The 24036-nt window shown below is 49.4% G+C and overlaps 3 protein-coding genes across 6 annotated transcripts; all 3 read left to right on the top strand.

Annotated features, from left to right (window-relative positions):
• Positions 1-2091: 2091 nt before the first annotated feature.
• Positions 2092-11500, top strand: LOC102777428 (cadherin-7-like). 2 transcript variants are annotated; one of them, XM_087831274.1, is made up of 11 exons: positions 2107-2343; positions 3163-3457; positions 3907-4026; positions 4469-4636; positions 6005-6192; positions 7731-7984; positions 8062-8198; positions 8268-8389; positions 8636-8753; positions 9646-9897; positions 11028-11500. In XM_087831274.1, exons 1-11 carry the CDS (start codon positions 2107-2109, stop codon positions 11498-11500), a joined length of 2364 nt encoding a protein of 787 aa, XP_087687400.1. The 2 variants fall into 2 exon arrangements, with proteins under 2 accessions (XP_087687401.1, XP_087687400.1); XM_087831275.1 differs by having other exon boundaries at positions 2092-2343; positions 8062-8389.
• A 1044-nt stretch (positions 11501-12544) lies between these two features.
• On the top strand, positions 12545-19579 carry dnajc1 (DnaJ (Hsp40) homolog, subfamily C, member 1). Of its 2 annotated transcripts, none has more exons than XM_087831829.1 (12): positions 12545-12800; positions 13555-13656; positions 13723-13769; positions 13849-14014; positions 14115-14212; positions 15459-15552; positions 17367-17448; positions 17520-17680; positions 17780-17899; positions 18263-18311; positions 18605-18972; positions 19050-19579. In XM_087831829.1, exons 1-12 carry the CDS (start codon positions 12624-12626, stop codon positions 19116-19118), a joined length of 1533 nt encoding a protein of 510 aa, XP_087687955.1. In that variant the 5' UTR covers positions 12545-12623; the 3' UTR covers positions 19119-19579. The 2 variants fall into 2 exon arrangements, with proteins under 2 accessions (XP_087687955.1, XP_087687956.1); XM_087831830.1 differs by having other exon boundaries at positions 14115-14185.
• Positions 19580-20094: 515 nt separating this feature from the next.
• c18h7orf25 (chromosome 18 C7orf25 homolog) lies at positions 20095-24020 on the top strand. Of its 2 annotated transcripts, none has more exons than XM_006807014.3 (2): positions 20095-20328; positions 22477-24016. In XM_006807014.3, the coding sequence occupies exon 2, from the start codon at positions 22493-22495 to the stop codon at positions 23747-23749; it is 1257 nt and encodes a 418-aa protein (XP_006807077.2). In that variant the 5' UTR covers positions 20095-20328; positions 22477-22492; the 3' UTR covers positions 23750-24016. The 2 variants fall into 2 exon arrangements, with proteins under 2 accessions (XP_006807077.2, XP_006807076.2); XM_006807013.3 differs by lacking the exon at positions 20095-20328 and adding an exon at positions 21681-21988 and having other exon boundaries at positions 22477-24020.
• The last annotated feature ends 16 nt before the right edge of the window (positions 24021-24036 follow it).

Here is a 24036-nt window from a genome sequence, read left to right on the forward strand (position 1 = left end):
CTACGTATTTCAGCGCATTTCCTGTTTTTCAGTTTTTACATCTCAAGGTTTTAAAGTTGTTTATACTTGTTTCTAGTTTCCTTCCTGTTTACAGGATGATGTCAGTGTAGTCATCGTACTGCGCTGTGTTTGTTCTGCCTCAACAAAAGGTGTGTTTTCAAGTCCATTGCCAGTGTTTGCATTTGGGTCCACACTCTCTCCACTCCACCCGTTTGCTACAACAGTTAGGTGGAGTGGAGAGTATTGTAATGTAGACCCTACAATAATAGATACAAAGAAAAACCCAACAATCATATGACCCCCTATGAGCAAGCACTTTGGCGACAGTGGGAAGGAAAAACTCCCTTTTAACAGGAAGAAACCTCCGGCAGAACCAGGCTCAGGGAGGGGCGGGGCCATCTGCTGTGATTGGTTGGGGTGAGAGAAGGAAGACAGGATAAAAGACATGCTGTGGAAGAGAGACAGAGGTTAATAACAGATATGATTCAATGCAGAGAGGTCTGCTAACACATAGTGAGTGAAGAAGAAACACCCAGTGCATCATGGGAATCCCCGGCAGCCTACGTCTATTGCAGCATAACTAAGGGAGGATTCAGGGTCACCTGGTCCAGCCCTAACTATATGCTTTAGCAAAAAGGAAAGTCCTCCATCACGATCTCTTCACACCTCCAGTCATTTGATCCACAGTCTGATTAATCACACATCAGTCAGTAATCAATAACAGGCCCTGATGCCCTTTAATTCAACTTTCTGAACATTGTTTTGTGTTTAAGCTTTGAGTTTTGATCTGAAGCCTCCCCTGTGAGTGAGAGGAGAGTCTGTCAGAGCTTCAGCTTCTCCTGTTTCAGTGCTGGATTTTCAAATTAAAGCGAGAGTAACAGCATCTTTATGTATCTCAGGCACAGCAGCCCCACCCACCTGTCCAAACCTTCAGTCAGAAGAAACTGAGTGGAGAGTCAGTATCAGAAGGATCGTTTTGAACTGTGAGTCATACAAAGCTGTACTGGGATAAACATACAGCACTTAAATGAACATGTTTGAGGAATGCTTTGCTGTGATCTATCCTTGTTAGGAACTTGTTCCTATTAAAAATGATCTCTTCCAAAAATGTCTCTGTCAATGTCAGCGAGAAACTGTGAGGATCAGGAGCAGGAGGAGTTTCAGACGATGAAGATTTTTGTAATGGGAGGAGAAAATGTTGCATGACGGTGAGCTGAGGAAACCTGAAGGGTTGCAGGGATAACGTTTGTGCTCCATCTCTGTCCTCATTACAAGTGTTCAGGCTTGAGGAGCACTGAGAAGATGTTCATTAAAACAACACATGAAGAAGCTGCCGTCCTCGGTCCAAGTCATTTGACTCCTCCCCCCCCCCCGCTGATGAGGCGGAGCCTAACACCCCCTAGTCCTCAAAGGGAGCGGGGTTTGTGTGACAGACAGAGAGTGGCAGAGAGGGATAGAGCGTCGGAGCTGCTGCTGCTCTTTCATCAATAATCAGTCATCATCATCTACAGATCCACAGGGGACGGTCAGCAGCTGGAAGGTAAGACTGCTGGTTTGTGTATTTAAGGTCAGAGTTGGCAAAAACAGCAGATTTAAGAGTGAGGAGAGTGTTTTCAGATTACTGGAGCAGATTTAACGGGATGAAGAGGAGCTTCAGATTAACAAAATCCTTTAAACTGGGCTAAAATATGTTTCTATAATCACACTTCTCCAACGTTGTACGTTTGCTTCATAGTTCAGAGGGTAACATAAAGAGATGCTCTGCAGCAGCACTCTGAGATAAATCCTTCAAACTGAGCAGTAACGTTACCAAACTGATTATTGGAACACGACTGACAGTTACAACCAAATTTCCCCTTGTGGGACAATTAAAGGATTATTCTATTCTATTCTATTCAGTTACATTTTGATTCATTCGTCTCAGGATTTTATTAAAAATTCAAAGTGAGCTGAGAACTCATTCACGCCCTGATAGGTTTTAATGACATCATCAATATTAAAAGACAGGTGCTTACCGTAAACTTTCCTTCTCTTTGGCTCAAACAATCCCGCCAGCAGCTCCTGCCACTCACATCTTTTTGCTGGGCACGCCTGTTAACCTCAGAGATGAACTTCCTGCGTCTCCCGAGCATGCTCACTGCAATCATCCTTTCCCTGTGGGAGACGTCCGGCTGCGGGGCAATGACGCTGAACTCTGTGGCGCTCCTTCAGGTGTCAGGAAGAACACGAGGAGGAGGAGCGGGTGTCTACTCCACCCAGAGCAGGAGGAGGAGAAGCTGGGTGTGGAACCAGTTCTTCGTCCTGGAGGAGTACACGGGAGACGAGCCGCTCTACATCGGAAAGGTACGAACTGTAGATTTACAGATTAGTCTAAATGACGGCTCCAGGCCAGGGCCCGTGCAGGGGCCCGTCCAGGTGCCCGTCCAGGTGCCCGTGCAGGTGCCCATGCAGGTGCCCGTGCAGGGGCCCGTCCAGGTGCTCGTGCAGGTGCCCGTGCAGGGGCCTGTCCAGGTGCCCGTGCAGGGGCCCGTCCAGGTGCCCGTGCAGGTGCCCGTGCAGGGGCCCATGCAGGGGCCCGTCCAGGTGCCCGTCCAGGTGCCCGTGCAGGGGCCCGTCCAGGTGCCCGTGCAGGTGCCCGTGCAGGGGCCCATGCAGGGGCCCGTCCAGGTGCCCGTCCAGGTGCCCGTGCAGGGGCCCATGCAGGGGCCCATGCAGGGGCCCGTACCGGTCCGGGCCTACGTCCAGGCTCTGCATCATAGATGTGGGGTTCAGATGTTTCTGTGCAGCTTTGTTGCAGCAGATTTGAAGTGTCTCTGAACCAGAACAGAAACTCACTTTTGTTCCCAGCAGCAGTTCATCATAGTACTTTTGTTTTGGATGAGACCTTTAAGCATGTCCCAGACCCAGAAGGCCAAACAGAAACCAATAATGAATAAACAAAATTAAGAAACATAAAACTAGCGGTAATTCTACTGGATCTAAAGTGGATTAAAAATATGACAAACTTTAATCAGGAAGTTCTTCTGGGTACTGGATTAGGACTTTTCCAAGAACATTACATCTCCATCTTTGACTGTTTCACGGCGAGCTCCATCTTCGAAGGTTCATTTCCTCAATAATAACAATAAGAAATGTTTGTTGTACTCAACTGGTTTCCTGCAGCTCCACTCTGACCTGGATAAAGGTGACGGACAGGTGAGGTACGTCCTGAGCGGCGAAGGAGCAATGTCCATCTTCTCCATTGATGAGGACACCGGAGACATACACACCACCAAAAGCTTGGATCGGGAACAGCAGGCGTACTACACACTGAGAGCTCAGGCTCGAGACCGAAACACCAACCTGCCGCTCGAACCCGAGTCCCAGTTCATCATCAAGGTCCAGGACATCAACGACAACGAGCCCAAGTTCCTGGATGGACCGTACGTGGCCCGGGTGGCTGAGAGGTCCCCTGCAGGTGAGTCCAGAATCAGCTTTTGTCTCCACATAGTCCCGCGTGAACATTTCATGTTGAGTGGAGCTTTTTACAGTCCACTCGTTTGCACTGAAGTCACCTCAGCTGAGCGTGAATTAGATCAGCAGGGATTCAACAAGCAGGAGCCATTTTCATAGACTTCTGCTCGTAATGTGAAAACCTGATGTCATGCAGGCTTTTAATGTGAAAGGTTGAACAGGCAATGTACAAACCAGAGCTGAGCAGGTTCTTGTTGTGAAACCTGGAGACCTGGATAGGTTTTCTGTCCTCCAGGTGAGTCTCCTGTTGTTGGTCCCATTGCACATGCTCACTAGTTCCCTCGGTTTGGAGATGTTTTATGGAGACACCTTCTCAGAGCAAATCCAAATTTAGGTTTGACAGCGTTTCTACGAGCAGCGCTCCCTGTTTGAATAAAGTTTGATCTTGTACAGGTACGTCTGTGTTGACCGTGGTGGCGACAGACGCCGATGATCCAACCTATGGAAACTCCGCCCACCTGGTTTACAGCATCCTGCAGGGGCAGCCATATTTCTCTGTGGAGCCAAAGTCAGGTGAGCGTGTGGCTGTGAAACGCAGACAGAGAGCACTCGGTGACGCCACGACCAGTCGAGTATTAAACTGCTACAGACCATGGCTGCCTTTACACATGAGCCTTGCAGAGTTGTACGTAACCACCTTCGTGGTGGTCACGGTCACGCCTCCTCTCTGAATCCTCCTTTGCTGCTTCACACATCAGATGTAGTCAGATTGCAGCAGATTAAAGCGGATTAAAGCAGCTTCGGCCTCTTCGCCTGAAGCCGCTTTATTTACTGTTCGTAAATGAGGCCACATGATGTCACCTCGGTTTGTGTCGGCGCTGCACAACACCTGTGACCTTTTTAATGTCAGCACGTGGATCAATTATGAATGCGTCATGTTGATTATGTCACAATGTTTGTCATGTGGGCGCTCATGCTCGCCTTCAGACTGCACTAATGTCTCACCTATCTGCAGGTGTGGTGCGTACAGCCCTGCCCGACATGGACCGGGAGCTGCGGGACCATTACCTGCTGGTCATCCAGGCCAAAGACATGATTGGTCAGATGGGAGGTCTGTCAGGAACCACAACGGTCACTGTGATGCTGACTGATGTCAACGACAACCCACCTCGCTTCCCCCGCAGTGAGTCTCACCTGAGAGCGTCCTGTTAACACCTGTTCATTGATGTTTGACTCTCTCCCAATCCTGTCCTTCTGGATTCAAACCTAACAGAGTTTCTTTAGAAATCACAGCTCCTCCCTCTGCCGGCTGGACTTTTAACAGTGAGCCTGCAGAGCGTCGTGACCTTATTCCAACACGATGTCCTGAGAGTGTTACGAGTATTTAAGGTTGTTCTTGACCACAAACTGTGTTTTGAGCCTCATGCTGATGCCACTACCAAACGAGTTCAGCAAAAACTCTTCTTTTTAAGGCAAATTCGATCTTTTAATGTCTGAAATGTTGTCCTTGTTTTACAGACATGTTATTGAATCATTTATCTGCTTGGTTTGGTTACATGACTCTGAAGAGCAGGAGTCAGTTGGGACTTTGGGTAAAAACTCTCAGGGCGTTTGGCAAGACGGGCTTTTGACCATTTATAACAAGCATGTGCTGAGGAAGCCTCATTCGGTTAACCGTTTGAACCATCCACTTCACACTGAGCTTGACTTGTTGCCCTCTGGCCGTTGTTTAGAGTGCCTGTGAGGTTTCTTTTATCCCGACTGCAACCAATGGAAAATAAATGTCTTGTGGCTTTTTGTTATTGTTTTGTTTGTTCTCATTGTTGCACTGGTCACGGGCTGCCTCTCTGACCCAGCGCTTTATTTTGTATTTTTGAGTCTCTTATGTTAAGGTTGTATGATAAGTTCCTTTGTTATTCTTATTTAAGGTTTAGTTGATTATTATCATCTGTCTCATGAGTTTTTTTAAATTCTGTTTCTTGTCTTTTATGTGTTTTAGGGCTGTGTATTGTGTTGTCATGTCTACGTCATGTTTCCTGTTTTATTTTGAAAGAGTCTGGTGCGTTCATTGTGACTTTCCCCCTAGTGTCAGCTGTTTCTCCATGTGTTCCTACTTCCCCTGATCACCTCCTGTGTATTTGAGTCCTCTGTTTTCTGTGTTTCATTGTCGGGTCGTCTGTTATCCCCACCATAGTCTCTGATAGGTTTCATGGTTGTCTCCTGCCACCAACCAAATAAAGGCTCGTTTTTTTGTCCACCTGACCTCTCCCTGCTTCTGGGTCCTGTTCACAACACGTACCCGGCTGTGGCTGCGCTTGCTGCTGCACTAACTTCCCCAGAGACAGTAAAGAATTGAACTGAATTGAATTGAATTGATTTGAATTGAACTGAACTGAACTGAATTGAATTGAATTGAATTGAATTGAATTGAATTGAATTGAATTGAATTGAATTGAATTGAATTGAATTGAATTGAATTGAATTGAATTGAATTGAACTGAACTGAAGGGGGCGCTGCAGGCACTCATTCAGGCTTCTCTGTGACCCACAGAGAGTTACCAGTTCAGCGTCCCAGAATCCACACTGGTGTCAGCGGTGGTCGCGAAGATCAAAGCTCTGGATGCGGACGCGGGTCCAAACGCTGAGATGGACTACAGGATCCTGGACGGGGATGGACTGGGAACCTTCCGGATGCTCACGGACCCCCACACACAGGAAGGACTGGTCATCCTGATCAAGGTTCTGGATTGTTTGTAGGTCACAGAAATCTCCAGTGTTTGGTTCTGATGTTTCTGTCCACTGTGAACTCTTCCGCGTCCCTGTGATCGTTGCATCATCGCGTGCCGGCGGCGTTCCCAGAGGACGTCCCTGCTGCTCGGCAGCTGCTCACAGCTGTTTAAATTTAGCTCGCTGCGTCTCTTGCAGATGACATTTTTTATTGTTCTGATTTTAGATTCATCGCTCAGATAAAGGTTTCCTCTCTGTCAGCAGTCGTGTCTGTGCCAGCACAATCAGAATAAATGTGGGTGTCGCCTTCACATAATCACATGACCACGTTTTACTGATGGCCTCGCTAGTTTATTTAACCCAGTAACATGATTTACAAAGGAGAACAAAAGTAGATAGATTTCCAGCTTCGGTCAGTCTGGCCTCCATGTGTCGGTGGCTCCAGCGGCGGCCCCAGCGGCGGCCCCAGCGGCGGCTCCAGCGGCGGCCCCAGCGGCGGCCCCAGCGGTGGCCCCAGCGGCGGCTCCAGCGGCGGGCAGCGCAGCAGATAAATGTCATCTCACCGTGTCTAACTGAAAGCCCTGCTGATATGAAGTCAGATACATCCGGGCCTGAGCCATCCTCCGACTTTTAAACCATTAGCAACACTTCTTGGAAGCCAAGACAGGGAGTTGGAGTGATGTGCTGTTTTCTAACTGCAGTCGTCTTTCCAGCCTCAGAGCAGCCAGTAAGTAGAGCATCGTCATCCCTGTACACACGAATAAGCCTCTCAGCTCTTGCTGGACACATAAAACATCTCAGGCTTGTCTCTGTTAAAGTGGCTGCAGCCAACTCGTGTGTGTAACCCACCTGCATTCATGACATAATGGAGGACTGACGCCTCCACGAGGAGCTAGTTCCTGCCCTCTACCTGTCTAAGAAGCACACCTCTGAGTCTGACCTGTACTGAGGTGTAACAGGGTCTGTTTCCATCTTTTAACACATTGATGAGAGCAGCTTCTGTGCTGTGACTTTATTCAGCATCATAGTTTGATAAACTTTCTCTTACCGGTAAATTTCATGTTAATGAACACTAAATGCAGCAGGATATGATTTCTGTTCTTTAGCAGAGAAAACACCAGCAAAGAGAGGATGTGTGAGACGGCAGAAACACCCGGGTAGCTTCACTGGTTTGAGTTTGTCGATGAAATAAGCTCCTGAGGTTTTTACGTTGGAGAGCCGTGTTCTCGTCTGACTCGCAGCTCTCTTCATAATTACGCTGTAGTTCTATTTGCTGCCAATGCTACGTTTCTAACGTTGTAAGCTGGACAGTGGTGCACAGACGCTGTCATAGCTCTGGCCTCCATTCCCATGAAGGCTCAAACATCTGTGCTGTCAGCGGGATAATAAACGTGAATGGCGGCTCAGCTCTGTCGGAGCATCCACGGCGCTTCAGAAACATAGTTAATGCATCGTGGCGTTTTTGTCACGCTAATGTTCAGAAGTACTCGAATCTCCAGGGAGACCAGCCTGCACTCAAAGGCACCTGTGATGTCCTCCCTCCTCCTCAGACTCTGGACTTTGAGACCAAGACCAGCTACACTTTACGCGTCGAGGCATCCAATCGCTACATGGACACCCGCTTTCTGTCAGCCGGGCCGTTCAGCGACGTGGCGACAGTTCGGCTGCAGGTGGAGGACGTGAACGAGCCTCCGTATTTTTCCCCCCGCGTCAGCCAGATGGCGGTTTCAGAGGCAGCGCCGGTGGGAACTGAGGTGGGATCGGTTTCAGCTCACGACCCCGACGCCTCAAATTGTCCCATCAGGTAAGACGCGAGGCGGTAAAATCACTGCAAACACACTTACACCACAACGCAAAGACAACACCTGTGCTCCTCTGCAGGTACGCCATCGACAGGAAGTCGGACGTGGAGAACTACTTTGACATTGACAGACAATCAGGCGTGATCCGGACGAGCAGACGTCTGGACAGAGAGCTGAGCGCTCTGCACAACATCACTGTGCTCGCCACAGAGAGCTGTAAGTCACATGACATCCGTTTGTCTTCCTGCGAGCAGCAGGTGTGTCTGACAGGTGTGTGTGTCTCAGTGGATCACTCTCAGGTGGGCAAAGCCGTGGTTCTGGTCTCTGTGACAGACGTCAATGACAACGCTCCGAGCTTTCCCGTCGAGTACCAGACATTCATCTGTGAGGACGCCCAGCCGGGACAGGTGAGGCCCACTTGTGGCTCACAGACAGGTGTTCGCAGAAAGGTGAGCGAGTGAGCAGGTGTGTAGACAGACAGGTAAATACAGCTGCTGTGATGTCACTGATATCTGTTATTTAATGAGCATCGTCTGTGAAATCTCTGTAATCTGCTACTGAGATGGATCCAGAAGTCCCATCTCAGGTCACATGAGCATTGCTGACTGGATGTGCTTCTGATTTTCTGCCTCTGTTTGACCTTTGACCTTTAGATCATTGTGACGCTGAGCGCCGTGGATTTGGATGAAGCCAAGAATGGACATCACTTCCTGTTTTCTTTGGCTGCCAAGGCTGCCTGGAACCAAAGCTTCATCCTGAGAGACAACAACGGTACAGTCCACCTTAACCAGTGTACAGCAGAACTGTGCAGTCCACCTTAACCAGTGTACAGCAGAACTGTGCAGTCCACCTTAATCAGTGTACAGCAGAACTGTGCAGTCCACCTTAACCAGTGTACAGCAGAACTGTGCAGTCCACCTTAATCAGTGTACAGCAGAACTGTGCAGTCCACCTTAATCAGTGTACAGCAGAACTGTACAGTCCACCTTAACCAGTGTACAGCAGAACTGTACAGTCCACCTTAAAACCAAAACTCACTGAAACAGAGCAGCTCTGTGGTGTTCATGGACCAGCCTGAATTTAGGGTTTAAGGCCCTAAAAACATGTTGAGGCTCCTGTGTCGGTGATGCTGGTAGTCTCGAGTTTATTGGCTCATGAGGACGATGAGGGCACTTAAACTTAAACTGAGTAAGGGGATCACTTCAGTGCTGCAACAGTTAACAAGCTGACATCACGTCTCTTTAGCAGCCAGCAGTTGTTCACTGGTGGCTACCTGCACTGACACAGGATCCGCCCATTAGCCGTAATATTCCCACCTGGAGACACTTTATGTGAGGACGGTTTGAGCTGTGTGACCGGTCGGCTCAGCGGACCGCCCGGTCGGCTCAGCGGACCGCCCGGTCGGTGTCCGACGTTGTCCTGTGTGTGCTTGTCCCTCGTGGTTTCAGCGAGCACACTGAGCGGTGCCATCTCTTTCTAACCGTTAGCACAAAGCAAAAACTTTACCTTCACAGGATCTCCAGCTGCCAATCATCCATGAGCTTCTGTAGCTCCTCCCACACGTCTTTAGTTCTTTGCTTGGCATGGCACCCCCTTAAATAGCGCTCTGTGTTCCACCTTAAAAGCTGCTGGTGATGACGTCGATCTGTCTGTCTGTCCTCAGACAACACGGCGTCTGTCCTGACGTGGCGGGCCGGGTTCCTGCGGCGGGAGCGGCCGCTTTACTTCCTGCCGGTGGTGATTTCAGACTGCGGGACTCCGCCTCTTAGCAGCACCAACACGCTGACCGTCACCGTCTGCGAGTGCGATCTTCATGGAAATCGTCGCAGCTGCATCCAGGAGATGTCAGCGCTGCTGCCAGAAGGCCTCAGCCTCGCCGCCGTTGTCCTCCTCACCTGTGTCCTCACACTGCTGGGTATGAGACAAAGTCGCGCCTCTTCAAGTCAGAAACAGGAAGTAGAACCTGGTTGGCTTAGAGCTGATGGCCTCTGTCCATGAGGTAAAAAAAACCAGCTGAAGCTGGAGTAGATCATCACACTGATGAAACTAGAACCAAATCTGAAGTCACCTGAAAGCAGCGAGCTCACCTGTTTTTTATTTTATTGGGTATATTTTATGTTTTTTATTATTTAGTTCCAGTGTGCAGCATTTTGTGTCAGCTGTGCTTTATAAATGATGATGACTTCATTGGGACACTGACGGGCTCAGCTTCCACGTGTCTGCAGGAACATGACCCCGACCAGCTGCTCTCAGCGGCGTTAGGGTTTGGTCTGTGAAAACGATCAAATCAGCTGCCGGTCAGACGCTGCATAAGAAAACCTGGAGTGGTGCTCTACACACAAAGAGCATACCTTCAATGCACTTTATTTACAAAGCGCCCATTCACAACAGCAGCCAGCTCGAGCTGTTTTACACTGTGAGGTCGGACAGTCAGAAACTCCTCCAATGACTCTGGAGAATTTCTGACATAAAAGGTTAGAACAGACGACCTTTAATGTAATAGTTTAATTGTGGATTTTGTCTGTTTGTCAGCCCATCTCCATAGAGACACAGTCTCTATGGAGATGGGTTTGGGGGGTAGCAGGAGGAGAGAAGCTGCAGAGAGGCGTGTAAGACTGCAACTCTGCTTCCTGGTCCCAACTCTGGATAGTCATGTTTTGAGGGGTTTAATAAATGTGTCCATATTTCTAGAAATGAGAGCTGCTCCATCCAAAGTGGGATGGATGCCGTCTCTCCTAACAAGACCAGGTTTCCTCCAGAAGGTTTGCCAATTATCTATGAAGATAGCTGGAAGCTGTTGGTCTGTAGCAGGGAAGCAAACAGCTCTACCAGTGCAGAGAACAACAACAAATATCACAGCAGGAGTAACGTAGGATTCTGATGTTCTGACCCGTGTCACTTTCAGGAAGATGAAAACTTCCACATCCAGGGTCGTGCTGCAGAACTTCCCTCGAGTTTCAGGCATTTAAAATCACTTGACTTTGCCGCCATCACCTCTGCCTTGTTAACTTTTTAACATGACTCCACCCCTTCGTCTGCCCTCAGGTGTCGCTATGGTAACAGGGGCCATCAGACGCAGAAGGAAGGAGCCTCTGATTATTGACGATGAGCGAGATGTTCGTGAGAATATTGTTTGTTATGACGATGAGGGCGGTGGCGAGGAGGACACCGAGGCCTTCGACATGTTCACGCTGAGACACCTGAACGAGACCAAGCGGAGCTACCGTGCAACTGCCGCTGAGCCCCCGCCATCCAGGGAAGACAAACACCAACTGTTCCAGGAGTTCATCATGGACCGCCTCCGGGAGGCCAGCCTGGACATGACGGCGCCACCCTTTGACTCTGTGCAGACGTACGCTTTGGAGGGCAGCGGGTCGGCTGCTGTGTCGCTGAGCTCGTTTAGCTCGTTAACCTCGCTGGAGTCGGAGCAGAGCTACCACTTCCTGAGCGAGTGGGGGCCAAAGTTTCGGAAGCTTGCAGAACTCTACAAAGACCGCGAGGGAGGTGGTGCCTCATAGAGTGCACGCCTTGCGGCAACAGGTGTGTGGACGTACAGGTGCAGAGAGTGTGGTCTGTTTAGCCCATATGAACTGATTAGTCCTCACACCAGGAGCTCTGAGCTCCCTGAACCAGAGCAGAACCTGTACCGGCAGCTGGACCTGGAACCAGCCAGCTCGAGCTTGAGCTGCCTGATTGGACCTTTACGTAGTTACTGTGAAATATTTCCTGCTGTTGCTATTTCACAATAAAAGCTTGCCAGTGGTGCTGCTTTTATTTTGTAAGCCTGAATGTGTAACAACAGAAATAAAACTGAATTTATGAAAAGCTGCTGTTTTTACTGCTGTAACGCTCAGCCTCTCCATGCTGATGTCGTCCTGTGAAGTCTGCACAACTCCAGACTGAACCCCTGACGGTTCTTCACGTGTGCTCACCTGTGACAGGGTTAGTGGGCGGGGCACAGAGATGCTTTCCACCATACAAAAAACATCTGGTATGTTAAGTGGAAAGAGCGTTTGCTGTCCACTGAAACTGAAATGAGTAAACTGTGAGTCGCTGCTGGAACAACCCAAACATTACAGATATAATGCATCTTTTCTTCCAACTTTATTTCAACAGAAACTTTTAACGACCACCAGCTTCATACAGCTGTGGTGTAAAATTATCATACAAAGATGGGTGTGTATAATTAAACACAGGAAGAAATACCGATTAAAGGGGAACAGTGAGAGATACAGTGACGCCAAATAATTAAAGACATTAAAAATATTACAAATATGAATGTTTTTAACGTTTTCTTGTTGTGAGAGGATCAAATTGTAGATTTCTGTTTCTGTCCTGAAAGCCTGAGCGAGTCTCTCTCGGTCATTTTGATTTCTGTCAGAAACGAGCGAAACCTGAGTAAAGCTGAATGTTTCTATATCGCTCTCATGGGTTCAGAGGAAGCTCCAACAGGGTAAAATTAAATGACGTCAGTACTCCAACGGGGCGGAGCGTAATCACGTGATCGAAGAGGCGCGCGGAGCTGCAGCGGGCCCGCGCGGGGGCGCTGCTCCTCAGCCATGAACGCCACAGACGAAGAAGAAGAGCCGGATGTTCCGGACCGTGTGAGGTGGCTGTCGAAGCGATCGGGTACGGGTCTCTATGGTCTCTGTAGCCGGATCCAGGAGCGGGTCCTCGGGGATGGGGCTCCTGCTGGTCCTCTTGGCCCTGCTGGGCTCCGCGGTCCCCCCTCTTAGCGCATGGGACGAGGACCTGGAGCTGCTGGACCTGGTGGAGGAGATCCCGCAGACCTTCTACCAGTTCCTGAACGTGGAGCAGGTCCGTGCCGAGCCGGGTCGGGTTAACTGTTGTCATAGTGAAAGATTATTGCGACGATCACAGCTGATAGATCCGTTAGAGAAGGTGATCAATAATCAGACCAGATGTTACCTGATCGTGTGTTTCTAACCTGATCAATAGAACCTGCAGCAGGTGGAGCCAGGTGGGCGGGGAGGCTGTTATTGGTACGTTATTGGTTGCTTATTAATGTGATGCTGTGTTTCTGAGCATGTGCAGTTCACACATTAGCTCTGTGATGCAGACGGCGGGACTCTGATATCAGGCGGCGTGGAGCTGCTCAGAGGAAGTGACTCTTCTTCTTCTTCTTTTAATAAACGGGCTGAAGAGGCCGTCTCTGATTGGTCAGCAGGTACCTTTATCGAGTTTTGACTGATTCTAAAGCACGACCTCTACACCTGTGACATCACAGGAACCCTGGTGGGAGCTGCGAGAAAGTAAATGTTCAAATAAAGCCGAGTCACAGGAAGTTCATCGTATCCAGGTTTTCTCTTAGTTATCTCAAACGCCATCAGAGATGATGTCTGTGGCCACGGTGGTTATCCGCCGTTAACCCGGGCTCTCTGCTGCAGGCTCCGAGTGCCGCCGCTGTGTTTCCTGAGCCGCGTGACAGAGACTCAGCAGCGGATCAGCGGCGTGTTCGACCATCACACGGGCCTTCACTCACTGCTGTCAGAGGAAACATCACCTGGTCTCAGGTGTCCAACGCTGACCTCTGACCTCTGTCTCCCTTCAGGAGGCGCCGGGAGCAGAGATAAAGAAGGCGTACCGCCGCCTGTCCCTGATTCTGCACCCCGACAAGAACAAGGACGAGAACGCAGAGACGCAGTTCAGACAGGTGGGAACGACGACACACAGCAGCACAAACACTCGTGACACCTGATGACTGTGTGTGTATTTGCAGCTGGTCGCCATCTACGAAGTCCTGAAGGACGAGGAGCGGCGCCGCAAGTGAGTGTTTACGTCTGTCTACGTCAGTCAGCGAGAGCCAATCAGAGCTTGGCGTTCTGACAGGTGTGTGACCCCTCAGGTATGATGACATCCTGCTGAACGGGCTCCCTGATTGGAGGCAGCCGGTGTTTTACTACAGACGGGTGAGGAAGATGAGCAACGTCGAGCTGGGCTTCCTCCTTTTCGTCATCCTCACCGTGGGGCACTACGCCGTCATTTGGTCCATCTACCTGGAGAAACAGCTGGTGAGTTGGCCAATCAGAGCGAGGTCATGGTATATCTGCTGCAGCCAGTCCGAAAGGAGCAGATAGAAACAGCCAATGAGGGCCGGCCTTCTGTCTGCAGGATGAGCTGCTGAGTAAGAAGAAGAAGGAGAAGAAGAAGAAGCTGAACTCCAAACCTGCAGAGGAGCTCAGGTGTGTCAGTCAGGAGCGGGCTGACAGGTACGGTGTGACATCATCACCTGTGGAGTTCCTCTGTGTGTGTGTGTCTGATGTGTGTGTGTGTGTATGGGCTCAAAATGTGGTCATAAATATTTTGTACTTGTAAATCAGGATTTGTGTGAGTAAAAAAGATTTGTGTGTGGACTTAGACAAAAAAACCCTGCAAGTTACAAGTACGAATTTTGACCCTATTTTTCTTCCTTTCATCTGATTGGTCAATGTCATGTCAATCACAAATGTAACAATCCAATCAGAGAGCAGATGGGTTTGGCTGTCGGAGGGGCGCTTTTTTTGAACTGCAGGTCCTTGAAGGGAATAAATGCCCTTTTACATGCCAGCCCAGCGTTTTCCTTCATCACCACGAAGGAAAACAGTCTGTGGTCGTCCGAGTTTGGTGATTTTTGTGTCACAGGTCTACGTGTTTAATACAGGGACTTCCACAGCCTTTTCAACAGCGCTGCGGACCGCGGGGTGGGGGCGGGCAGTGTTTTGGAAATGACAGTCTTCATTACAAAGCTTTCTTCGTTATGAATTAGCATACGTGTTTTTATTGAACATTTGAAGAACTAGCAAAAAAAACAAACTCTTGTAGAGGACATAAAGTCAGAGATAGAAAAGACAAGGAGCAGGTGCATCTAGTGCAGGTAGAGCTGCTGCAAAAACCCACAGAGCTCAGCAGCCAGCAGCAAATTCTGGATCCTTTGCTTTTAGTTAGCAGTTAGCATTAGCAGCACATGCTGCCTCTGATGTGAAAGGACTTTTATGCTGCGCACTGTGACTCACAGCAATGGTCCGGGTCAGCCCTGACTTTGTGTTAAACTAATCCTAAAGTAATAATGGTATTTCTAACCACTGATATAACTTTATCCTTTCAACAGCTGCTGAAAGTTAGGGGACCTAGCTGCTATCGGATATTTATATAGAGATCCTCCAGCTTCAAACTGTATCACCCTTCAAGGACCTGCAGTTCAAAAAAAGCACCCCTCCGACAGCCAAACCCATCTGCTCTCTGATTGGATTGTTACATTTGTGATTGACATGACATTGGCCAATCAGATGAAAGGAAGAAAAATAGGGTCAAAATTCGTACTTGTAACTTGCAGGGTTTTTTTTGTCTAAGTCCACACACAAATCTTTTTTACACACACAAAACCAATTTACAAGTACAAAATATTTATGACCACATTTTGAGCCCATATGTGTGTGTGTGATGTGTGTGTGTGTCTGATGTGTGTGTGTGTTTCAGAGACCAGGAGCGACCTCATTGGCAGGACATCCTCCCTCTGAAGCTCAGCATCTGGATCTACCTGTCCATTAAGAACCTCCCCCAGGCCGTGCAGGTAAGAGTGGGCGGGGCTCCTCAGTAAGCCATAGCCACAATGCCTCTGCCTATCAGGACGTGAGGGGGCGCGGGTATGGCAGCAGTCTGGGCCAATCACAAACCTAGATGTAATTAGAGCGACTGCAGACTGAGCAGAGGAAGGAAAAGCTGCACTATAGCAATAAAGTTTGGCCTGTTTGAATCCACACTGTGAGACTCACACTGATCAGGGTCACATCTGGCTGATCAGGGTCACATCTGACTGACCAGGGTCACATCTGACTGATCAGGGTCACATCTGACTGACCAGGGTCACATCTGGCTGACCAGGGTCACATCTGACTGATCAGGGTCACATCTGACTGACCAGGGTCACATCTGACTGACCAGGGTCACATCTGACTGATCAGGGTCACATCTGGCTGACCAGGGTCACATCTGGCTGACCAGGGTCACATCTGGCTGACCAGGGTCACATCTGACTGATCAGGGTCACATCTGGCTGACCAGGGTCACATCTGACTGACCAGGGTCACATCTGACTGACCAGGGTCACATCTGACTGATCAGGGTCACATCTGAGGGATTCAGAGCAGATCTGACCCCAGGTCAGCCGGTGTTTCAGCACCAGAACAACTGGAACAGGATCGATGCTTCACACCCTAATGCTCTAACCACAGTGGGATCTCCCAGGAGTGATGACACTATTTTCCAGTGATGTGATTGGTCGATGAAACCCCGTCAGAGGTGACGACCGTCAGCACAGAACCAGCTGAGCCCCGAGGGTCCTCCTGGGCTTCCTGCTGAAATCAGTGGAGTGTTTCTCTGCAGTTACAAAGCTGTAAACATCACAGCAGATGTGTCAGAGAGGCTGGACTCAGGGAAGGAGGTCGCCTCATTGATCTTTGCATTTTATTGCAGAGAGCCTCTGAAAATATGTCGACAGTAAACATATTCATCACCTGTGCAAAGATTTGTGCTGTGAAGCAGAGAGATTACTGTTGATGGCGACCGTCTGTCAGTTCATTTAGAGATGAACGCAGAAATGATTGAAGTTTATTTACACGCCTAAAAATGTTTGAGTATTTGTCGAGAGTCGCCTCCACTCTCAGGCCTTTTCCATTTAAAGTCTGAGCGGCTGTAACTCTGGCTTCTATTGGCCGGTTTGCATGATTGACACCTCTTTTTAATCGCTGAGCCAATAGAATCACTGTAACGTTGTCGTGTTTACGTCAGTTCCATCGATCAGAAGTTGCAACACGAAAAGTACACGTGTTACTAAATTTAAGATCCTCGTCCAATCAAATGTCTGTAACTGGGCAGAAAACTGGACTTTTTTAACAGGAAACGGCTCTGAGGCATTGTGGGAGATTGAGTTATTAAGGAAACAAGCTGGATGTTTATTCTGCGGTCAGCTTCTGCGGCTGGTTCGCTAAATCTTCGTTGGAGCGAAACTCGCAGTTTAGGAATCTGTGAAATCTCTGCTTTCAGAAAATGTTCGCTCGGTTAGCTCGTGCTGGAGGCTCTGTTCTGCTTGTTTCATTTCATGAAATGATGTGACCGTTAACTGTTTGTTGTTCATAGAAACAGTTTATGCGAGCTTGTAGCTGAGATTCAGAGGTTCCTGTGGACGCCGGGACACAGCCAACCTCCTGTTACACACCCTCGGTACGCTTTGAGCGGGTTAATGTGGCGATCTTTGGCACAGAGCGGGAAAGGTGACGGCTGCGAGATAGAGCTGTATCCATGGAAACACGAAAGCTTCCTGTCCCAGCCTGATGACGTGGCAGATCTGGTCCCGGCTCTGGTTCTGACCCAGTCTCTCTGTTGCAGGAGGTGAAGCAGTACTATGAGGACTATCAGCAGATGAAGCAGGAGCAGAGAGAGGCTGAAGCTGAGCAGGAAGTGGCTCCACGTAAGAACAGCTGATCAATAATCAAGTTTGCCTTCAGAGTGATCAGTAATCAATCAGTCTAACCCTCCCAGGAGAGAAGCGGCCGAAGGTGAAGAAGCCGAAGGTGGAGTTTCCCGTTTACGAGCCATCGGCAGAGAACCACACCCAGAGCTATGACCCGACCACATCTATCGAGGACATCGAGGAGCAGATGGACGACTGGCTGCAGGACCGCAGAGCCCCCAAGAAGAAGGTTATTGATCGCGTATTGATTGCTCACATCAGGTGTTAAAGAGGACCTGTTCTGCTAAACGCGATCCAGCCTCTGTGAACTTTGTCTGTCTGTCCTCAGGCTGCCGACTGGACTGAAGACGAGCTGAGTCTCCTCAGCAGGTTGATGGTGAAATTCCCAGGTGGAACTCCGGGCCGCTGGGAGAAGATTGCTCACGAGCTGGGTCGATCTGTCAGTGACGTAAGTGTGTTTGGTCTCTGCTGTGAAGGCTGTCATCATCTCCTCCAATCAGTTCAGTTTTATTTACACATAAATCACAACAACAGTCGCCTCACGGCGCTTTATATTGAAAGGTCGACGTTACAATAATGCATACAGAGACAAACCCAGCAATCACATGAGCAACAGTGGGAAGGAGAAACTCCCTTTTAACAGGAAGAAAGCTCCAGCAGAGCCAGGCTCAGGGAGGGGCGGGGGCAGGAAGACGTGCTGTGGAAGAGAGCCAGAGATGAATCACTAATAATTAAATACAGAGAGGCGGCGTTTAACAGGGACATGCTCTCCTGGACCTGCTTCCTGTAACAGAGTCTGTTTCTTCTACAGGTCACGGCTAAAGTCAAACAGATGAAAGACAGCGTGAGCCACACCTCAGGTAACTCCGCCCACCTCCAGCTTGCCTTCTGGACAAAAATGTCGCCACAATTCAACGTCGATAAACTTTTCCAGGTCGCGTTTCTGTGGCGTAGCTTCGATTACTGTGAACAAAGTTTGTAGATGACCAAACAAGACGCTGTAAAAATATGTTGTTACGTTTGTGACGGCAGTAATAATGTCAGTCGTTTACGTGTGTGTCCTTATAGGACTGTCGGTTCTGCTGTCGGTTCTGCTGTCGGTTCTACTGTCGGTTCTGTCCGGTTACATCAGTCGTACTCTCTCGTGTTTCAGGTCTGGTGAAGCTGTCGGAGCTAAAGGCGCCGCCTCTTCCTGTGAAGTCACATAATGTGGACGACAGCATGATGACTCAAAGGGAGGGCGAGGCTTGTGAGGAGGAACAAGAGGAGGAGGTGGAGGCACCGACGGTTCGCAGGAGGAACAGGAAGTGTTCGGATGGGGGGGAGGCGAAGGTCAGAGGTCGTCGGCAGAGAGATTTTGACCCGGCGGCGGTGGACGAGGAGGAGGCGGAGCCTCAGCCAGAGCCCACCGTGTGGACTCAGAACCAGCAGAAACTGCTGGAACTCGCTCTGCAGCAGTTCCCTCGCGGGACGCCCGAGCGCTGGGACCGCATCGCCAAGGTGGTCCCGGGAAAGAGCAAGGTGAGGCGGGGGCGGGCGACCTTTCGACAAGCGATTGAGAAGCGATCAATAACTGACGGATTGTGTATCGATTACAGGAGGAGTGCATGATCCGGTATAAGATCCTCGCCGAGCTCATTCAGAAGAGGAAACAAGCCAAGAGCTGATGCAAGGTTCTGACTCCACCCCCCTCTGGTCAGGTGACCGGTCCGCTGCCTCCTGATTGGACAGAATCACAGCACTTAGAGGATTGGACAACGAGGCGACACACACACAGATAACTGATCAGAATATTGATTAGAGGTTCTTCCAGACTGAGCATGCTCACAGCATTGATCAGAAGTGTGTGATATCAATCGACTGATCGATATTCTGATTTGTGATCATCAGCCGGTCACGCCTTTGCTTTTGGGCCCCACCCTCTGCTGTGTGTGTGAAACAGGAAGTGACCTCACAGTCTGATGTGCCTTAATCTCTCTTCAGCCAATCACGTGTTTACTCATCAATAAACAGTATTTATTAGCTGCCTATTTGTTTTTCTTTGACTGAAATATTTACAATAAAACCTTGTTTCGTATTGATTGATTGTCATCGGCACTGATCAGCTCATGAAATAAACGTCTGATTTCTTTTCCTCTTTACCTGTGGTCAGTAGTTTGAGTTCTGCTCTTTAACACGTTTTTTAAATATTGATCAAACTCAGTTGATAACGTTGTATTACAATATTATTTTATTGATCAGTGCCCTGTAGATGCTGAAGTGATCAATAAGGTTATGATTATTGAATCCCACCGCCAGGCCGCGGTCTGTCTGTGTGGTTAACATGTTCCCGTGAGTGGCTACCTGCCCACAGGTGTGAATGTTTGTCTTCCTCTCTAGCAACACCTGACCAGGGCGTTTCTACCTGAGACAGCCGGGATAGGCTTCAGCCGCGAGTCAGAATGGATGGATTCATGTTTCCATGGTAACCAGGTAACCAACCGACAAAGAAATGAAGCAGCAGGAAGCGCTGTGGAAAGTACAGCGTTTATAGAGATTGACAGACCACGTGACTTTCGCGCATTGCATTGTAGGTACGTGTGGCAACAAAATAAAAACACTGCATCAAGCGCTAGCATTTCCAGCACCGGTAATCACCTGGGATCACATCCATAGAGCAGCAGTGACCGGAACCTGGTCTGTGCAAGCCTCTCTCATCACGAGCTCTTATTTTGTATTTAAGGTTTGAACTCCGCCTTTGTTCTGAAAATCCTGCCGGAAGCGGACGGGTTCTTCCTGCCAGCTGAGCAGAGCCGCAGAGGAAGAAACTGCTGTCAGTTAGCGTTAGCATTAGCCTCACAGGTAGCACATTTCTGCCGCGCACACGTCACTGCTGCCGTAAGTAACGTCAAAGTGTCCTTTTAACTTCTGGACTTTTTAAAAAATATATATATATGAATTACGTCACAGATCAACGTTTAATACCGGGCTGACGTCATGTTAGCATCATAGCTAACGAGCTAACGTTCAAAGGTATGCGAGTTTGTACAGGTGAGTTCATACCTGTACAAACTTCAGCTTTAAGGGTCGAGTAAAGGAAAACCCAAAGCTGTCCAATCAGAGCACCTCAGAAATATCGCCTGCATTCAGATCACGTGGGTCAGCTTCAAGAAGAACAAGCCGCACGGTCCAGGTCAAAGGTCACGGGACAGCGATCAATTATCAGTAGTGAATAGACCGGATCAGCAGCGTGTGTGATATAAACACCTGTGTAAGCAGCGTGCAGCAGCTCTACAACAGCTGACGTCGTCAAACTTTCCTGACCTCTGACCTTTAGGAAGAGCTCTGTAACGCTTACAGTACAGTATAGATGGGTTAGTCACGAGGTGAGGGAGAACTGACCGACCTTTGATGGGGTGATGCTGAAGGCACGTGAACCTGCAGAGGGTTCCTGTTTGTTCAGGTTAGACAGACGTGTCTCAACTGTGACGTGGTCGGAGAGCTGCGTCGTTCATGTTCGAATAAGACGACAGCGTCATCAGACTTCATGTGTAATCCACTCAAAGGGTAGAGTTGGGATTATGGCAGCAGTACAAGCTCTGTGCCCCCAAAGCTAGGTCTGCGTATCGCTGGTTTCTACAGTCTGCAGTTCTGATTCACAAGGTCCTCATTCAGTTTAGCCTGAGACAGAAATATGATCATTTATCAGTTATATCCATGTATACAAACGAAGCTGTGAGACTTCATCAGAGGTGTGAGCATCACAGCTTTGTGTCACTGAGGATAAAACATGAAGCAGATGTTCCTGTTCTGGCTTTTTATAGCAGATAACCTGAAAATATTCTGCAGTAGAACAGAAACTGAAGAAAACCATGAATGTCACGTAGCTGGAGTCGAGTGTTTTAACCGATGCATGAAACGATACATTTTTAGACATAAGTTGTAACGGCGCCGTTTTCTTTGTATTTATTACACGGCGTGCTGCGGGGAAAAGCCTGTTCTAACGTTTGAGTCTAAGGTCTATTTTTTTTAGCACCTGACGGCTCTTTTACTTCTCATCCGTAAACACTCTGCATCTTTCACGTGATTCAGTTTATTTTGAAAAGTCTCAACAGGATCTTGAGCTTTATTGTGAAAGGTGTATATGGGAAATAAACAAGCGGACATGCGATGGTGTTACTGTTGTTGTTGCTAACGACAACGCATAAAAACAGGCGCTTGTCTGTCTGTAGTGTGGTTATATTAAATATAAGAGAAAGAGAGAACTTTAATAAAGCCGCTACAGTGACATCAAAGCCATGAAAAAATATTGGCGTAAACAGTTTATTTTGCGACACCACGAAACAAACGATAGCGTAAAATGAAACGATGTTTTTATATCGTCATCCGATATATATCGTTATATCGAACAGCCCTAGAGAGCTGTGCAGGAAGTCAGAGCCAAAGTCAGAGGGATGAAGGAGGATGTTTGAAGTGTACGTTGGATCTTCTTTGGCTGCTGGTTCAGTTTAGCTCAGAGTGAAGAAACCTGCAGAATCTGCCAGATGTCGACTTTCAGGTGAACGATCCACGCTCTGTGTTTACGTCTCTGTGTGGAATGCGTGTACCTGCTGTTTGCTGTTGTTGAAGTAGTTTTGTGAGCTTTAAGCTGAGACTCAAAATACATTTAAAACTGATTCAACGAGTCGATGTCACAATAATCAAAGATTTTACTTTTAAACCCACCGTCCCCAACAGTGACAGCGTGAGCGTAGAAGGGATGGCGATGTCAGGGCTAGGTGAAACGAGGCGGGTGGTGTCTCGTCAGACGGGTGCCGTACAAAGGCTTTGGGTGTGAACAGAGAGTGAAATAAACACTTACGATGACATCATAAAACAGGTTAGACTGGGTTTAGTCACTGGCTACCTGACTTCCTGTCTGAGTCACTGCAGGTGATCTTCCCGACCTGTGCAGGTGAATCGGGAAGATGCACTTTGAATGATTTGTTTGGAGTCGTTATCTCGGCTACAAACAGGAAGTGACCTCTGATACGCTCTTGTCCTCAGGTGTGATGCAGATGCCATGTCCCTGCAGGCTGTGCTCCAACAGAGGATTAGCTCCGCCCAGCAGCTGCTGCAGCGGGTGGAGACGCTGTGTCTGGGTGTCGAAGGTCACCAGAAGCTGTGTGGGAAGCTGCGAGCCGAGCTGCGCTTCCTGCGGCGGGTGGAGGCAGGAAAGGTGCACGTGAAGGAGTCTCACCTGCACAGCACCAACCTCACCCACCTGACAGCCATCGTGGACTCTGCACAGAGTCTGGATGACATCACAGCGCTGCTGCACGTCTTCACCTACCAGGACTCTGCCGGGCACCGCCGCACCCTGGTGGTTGACGTGGTCGCCAACGGGGGACACACTTGGGTGAAGGCAGTGGGCAGGAAGGCGGAGGCTCTTCACAACATCTGGCAGGGGCGGGGCCAGTATGGCGACAAGAGCATCATACGGCAGGCCGAGGACTTCCTGCAGGCAAGCCGCCAGCAGCCTGTACACTACTGCCACCCGCACGTCATCTTCGCCTTCTACAACGGCGTCTCCAGCCCCATGGCTGACCACCTGCGGGACATGGGCGTGTCCGTCCGCGGTGACATCGTGGCTGTGAATGCTGTGGCGACTGAGGAGGAGGAAGAGCAGCACCAGGAGGAGGAGGAGGAACAAGCTGAGGAAGACGAGGACGGCGAGGTGGACGAGGAGGAGGAGGACACGTCGGAGCTCACGCGGGTTGACCGCGGCACAGTGGTGGCCAGCGTGGCGTTCCCAGCACAAGTGCATGTGGAAGAGTGCCGGCGAGTGAATCTGGACATCACGACACTCATCACGTACGTGTCATCGCTCAGCCACGGCCGGTGCCACTTCGCTTTCAGGGAGCATGTGCTGACAGAGCAGGCCGCCCAGGAACGCCGCCAGCAGGTGCTTCCGCAGCTCGACGCTTTTATGGAGGGCAAGGAATTGTTTGCCTGCCGTGCCGCCGTCCACGACTTCCAGGTCATTCTGAACACGCTTGGCGGGCCTGGTGAGAAGGAGCGCGCTCAGAAGCTGCTGGCCCGCCTCCACGTGGTGGATGACCAGCCGTCGGAGCGCACTCTGCACCTCACGCCCAGTGCCAAGATCAACCGCCGTTCACTCATGATCTTTGGCACCGGAGACTGGCTGAGGGCCGTTACCATGACAGCAAACAGCCGGTTTGTCCGGGCGGCAGCCAATCAGGGCGTCCGGTACAGCGTGTTCATCCACCAGCCAAGAGCGCTGACCGAGGGCAAAGAGTGGAGGGCCACACCCGTCTGAGGCCACGCCCACAGTTGACTCATCTGCGGCAGATGGTTTCAATCAATCGGGCTGATCAGACATCAGTGTCAATAAAGGTTGGGTTTAAATTAAAGTTTACAGTGTGGAGAAAAAAGGTTTAGTTCAAAGAAAGGAGAGAAAAATGGAAACTTTAGTTTTGTGTGGTCACGTGCTGCTTAAACTTCCTGTATATGTATCTGCTCAATAAAGTATATGTACTGATCAATTCACTGAAACCACGAGCCTTTTTAAATAAAGTACCCCTCCAGCTGCGAGGCTATGCCTTT

This window comes from Neolamprologus brichardi, chromosome 18 (assembly GCF_056152115.1).
Source record: "Neolamprologus brichardi isolate AB-2024 chromosome 18, ASM5615211v1, whole genome shotgun sequence".
NCBI lineage: Eukaryota > Metazoa > Chordata > Actinopteri > Cichliformes > Cichlidae > Neolamprologus > Neolamprologus brichardi.

What these genes read in the sequence shown, in the direction of transcription:
- LOC102777428 (XM_087831275.1), top strand. Translation starts at nt 2,107, where the DNA reads ATGAACTTCCTGCGTCTCCCGAGCATGCTCACTGCAATCATCCTTTCC. An exon ending in AGCCGCTCTACATCGGAAAG is followed by an intron (nt 2,344 to 3,162) that starts GTACGAACTGTA and finishes GGTTTCCTGCAG; the next exon opens with CTCCACTCTGACCTGGATAA. An exon ending in GACTGGTCATCCTGATCAAG is followed by an intron (nt 6,193 to 7,730) that starts GTTCTGGATTGT and finishes CCTCCTCCTCAG; the next exon opens with ACTCTGGACTTTGAGACCAA.
- dnajc1 (XM_087831829.1), top strand. Translation starts at nt 12,624, where the DNA reads ATGGTCTCTGTAGCCGGATCCAGGAGCGGGTCCTCGGGGATGGGGCTC. An exon ending in AGTTCCTGAACGTGGAGCAG is followed by an intron (nt 12,801 to 13,554) that starts GTCCGTGCCGAG and finishes GTCTCCCTTCAG; the next exon opens with GAGGCGCCGGGAGCAGAGAT. An exon ending in GACGAGGAGCGGCGCCGCAA is followed by an intron (nt 13,770 to 13,848) that starts GTGAGTGTTTAC and finishes GTGACCCCTCAG; the next exon opens with GTATGATGACATCCTGCTGA.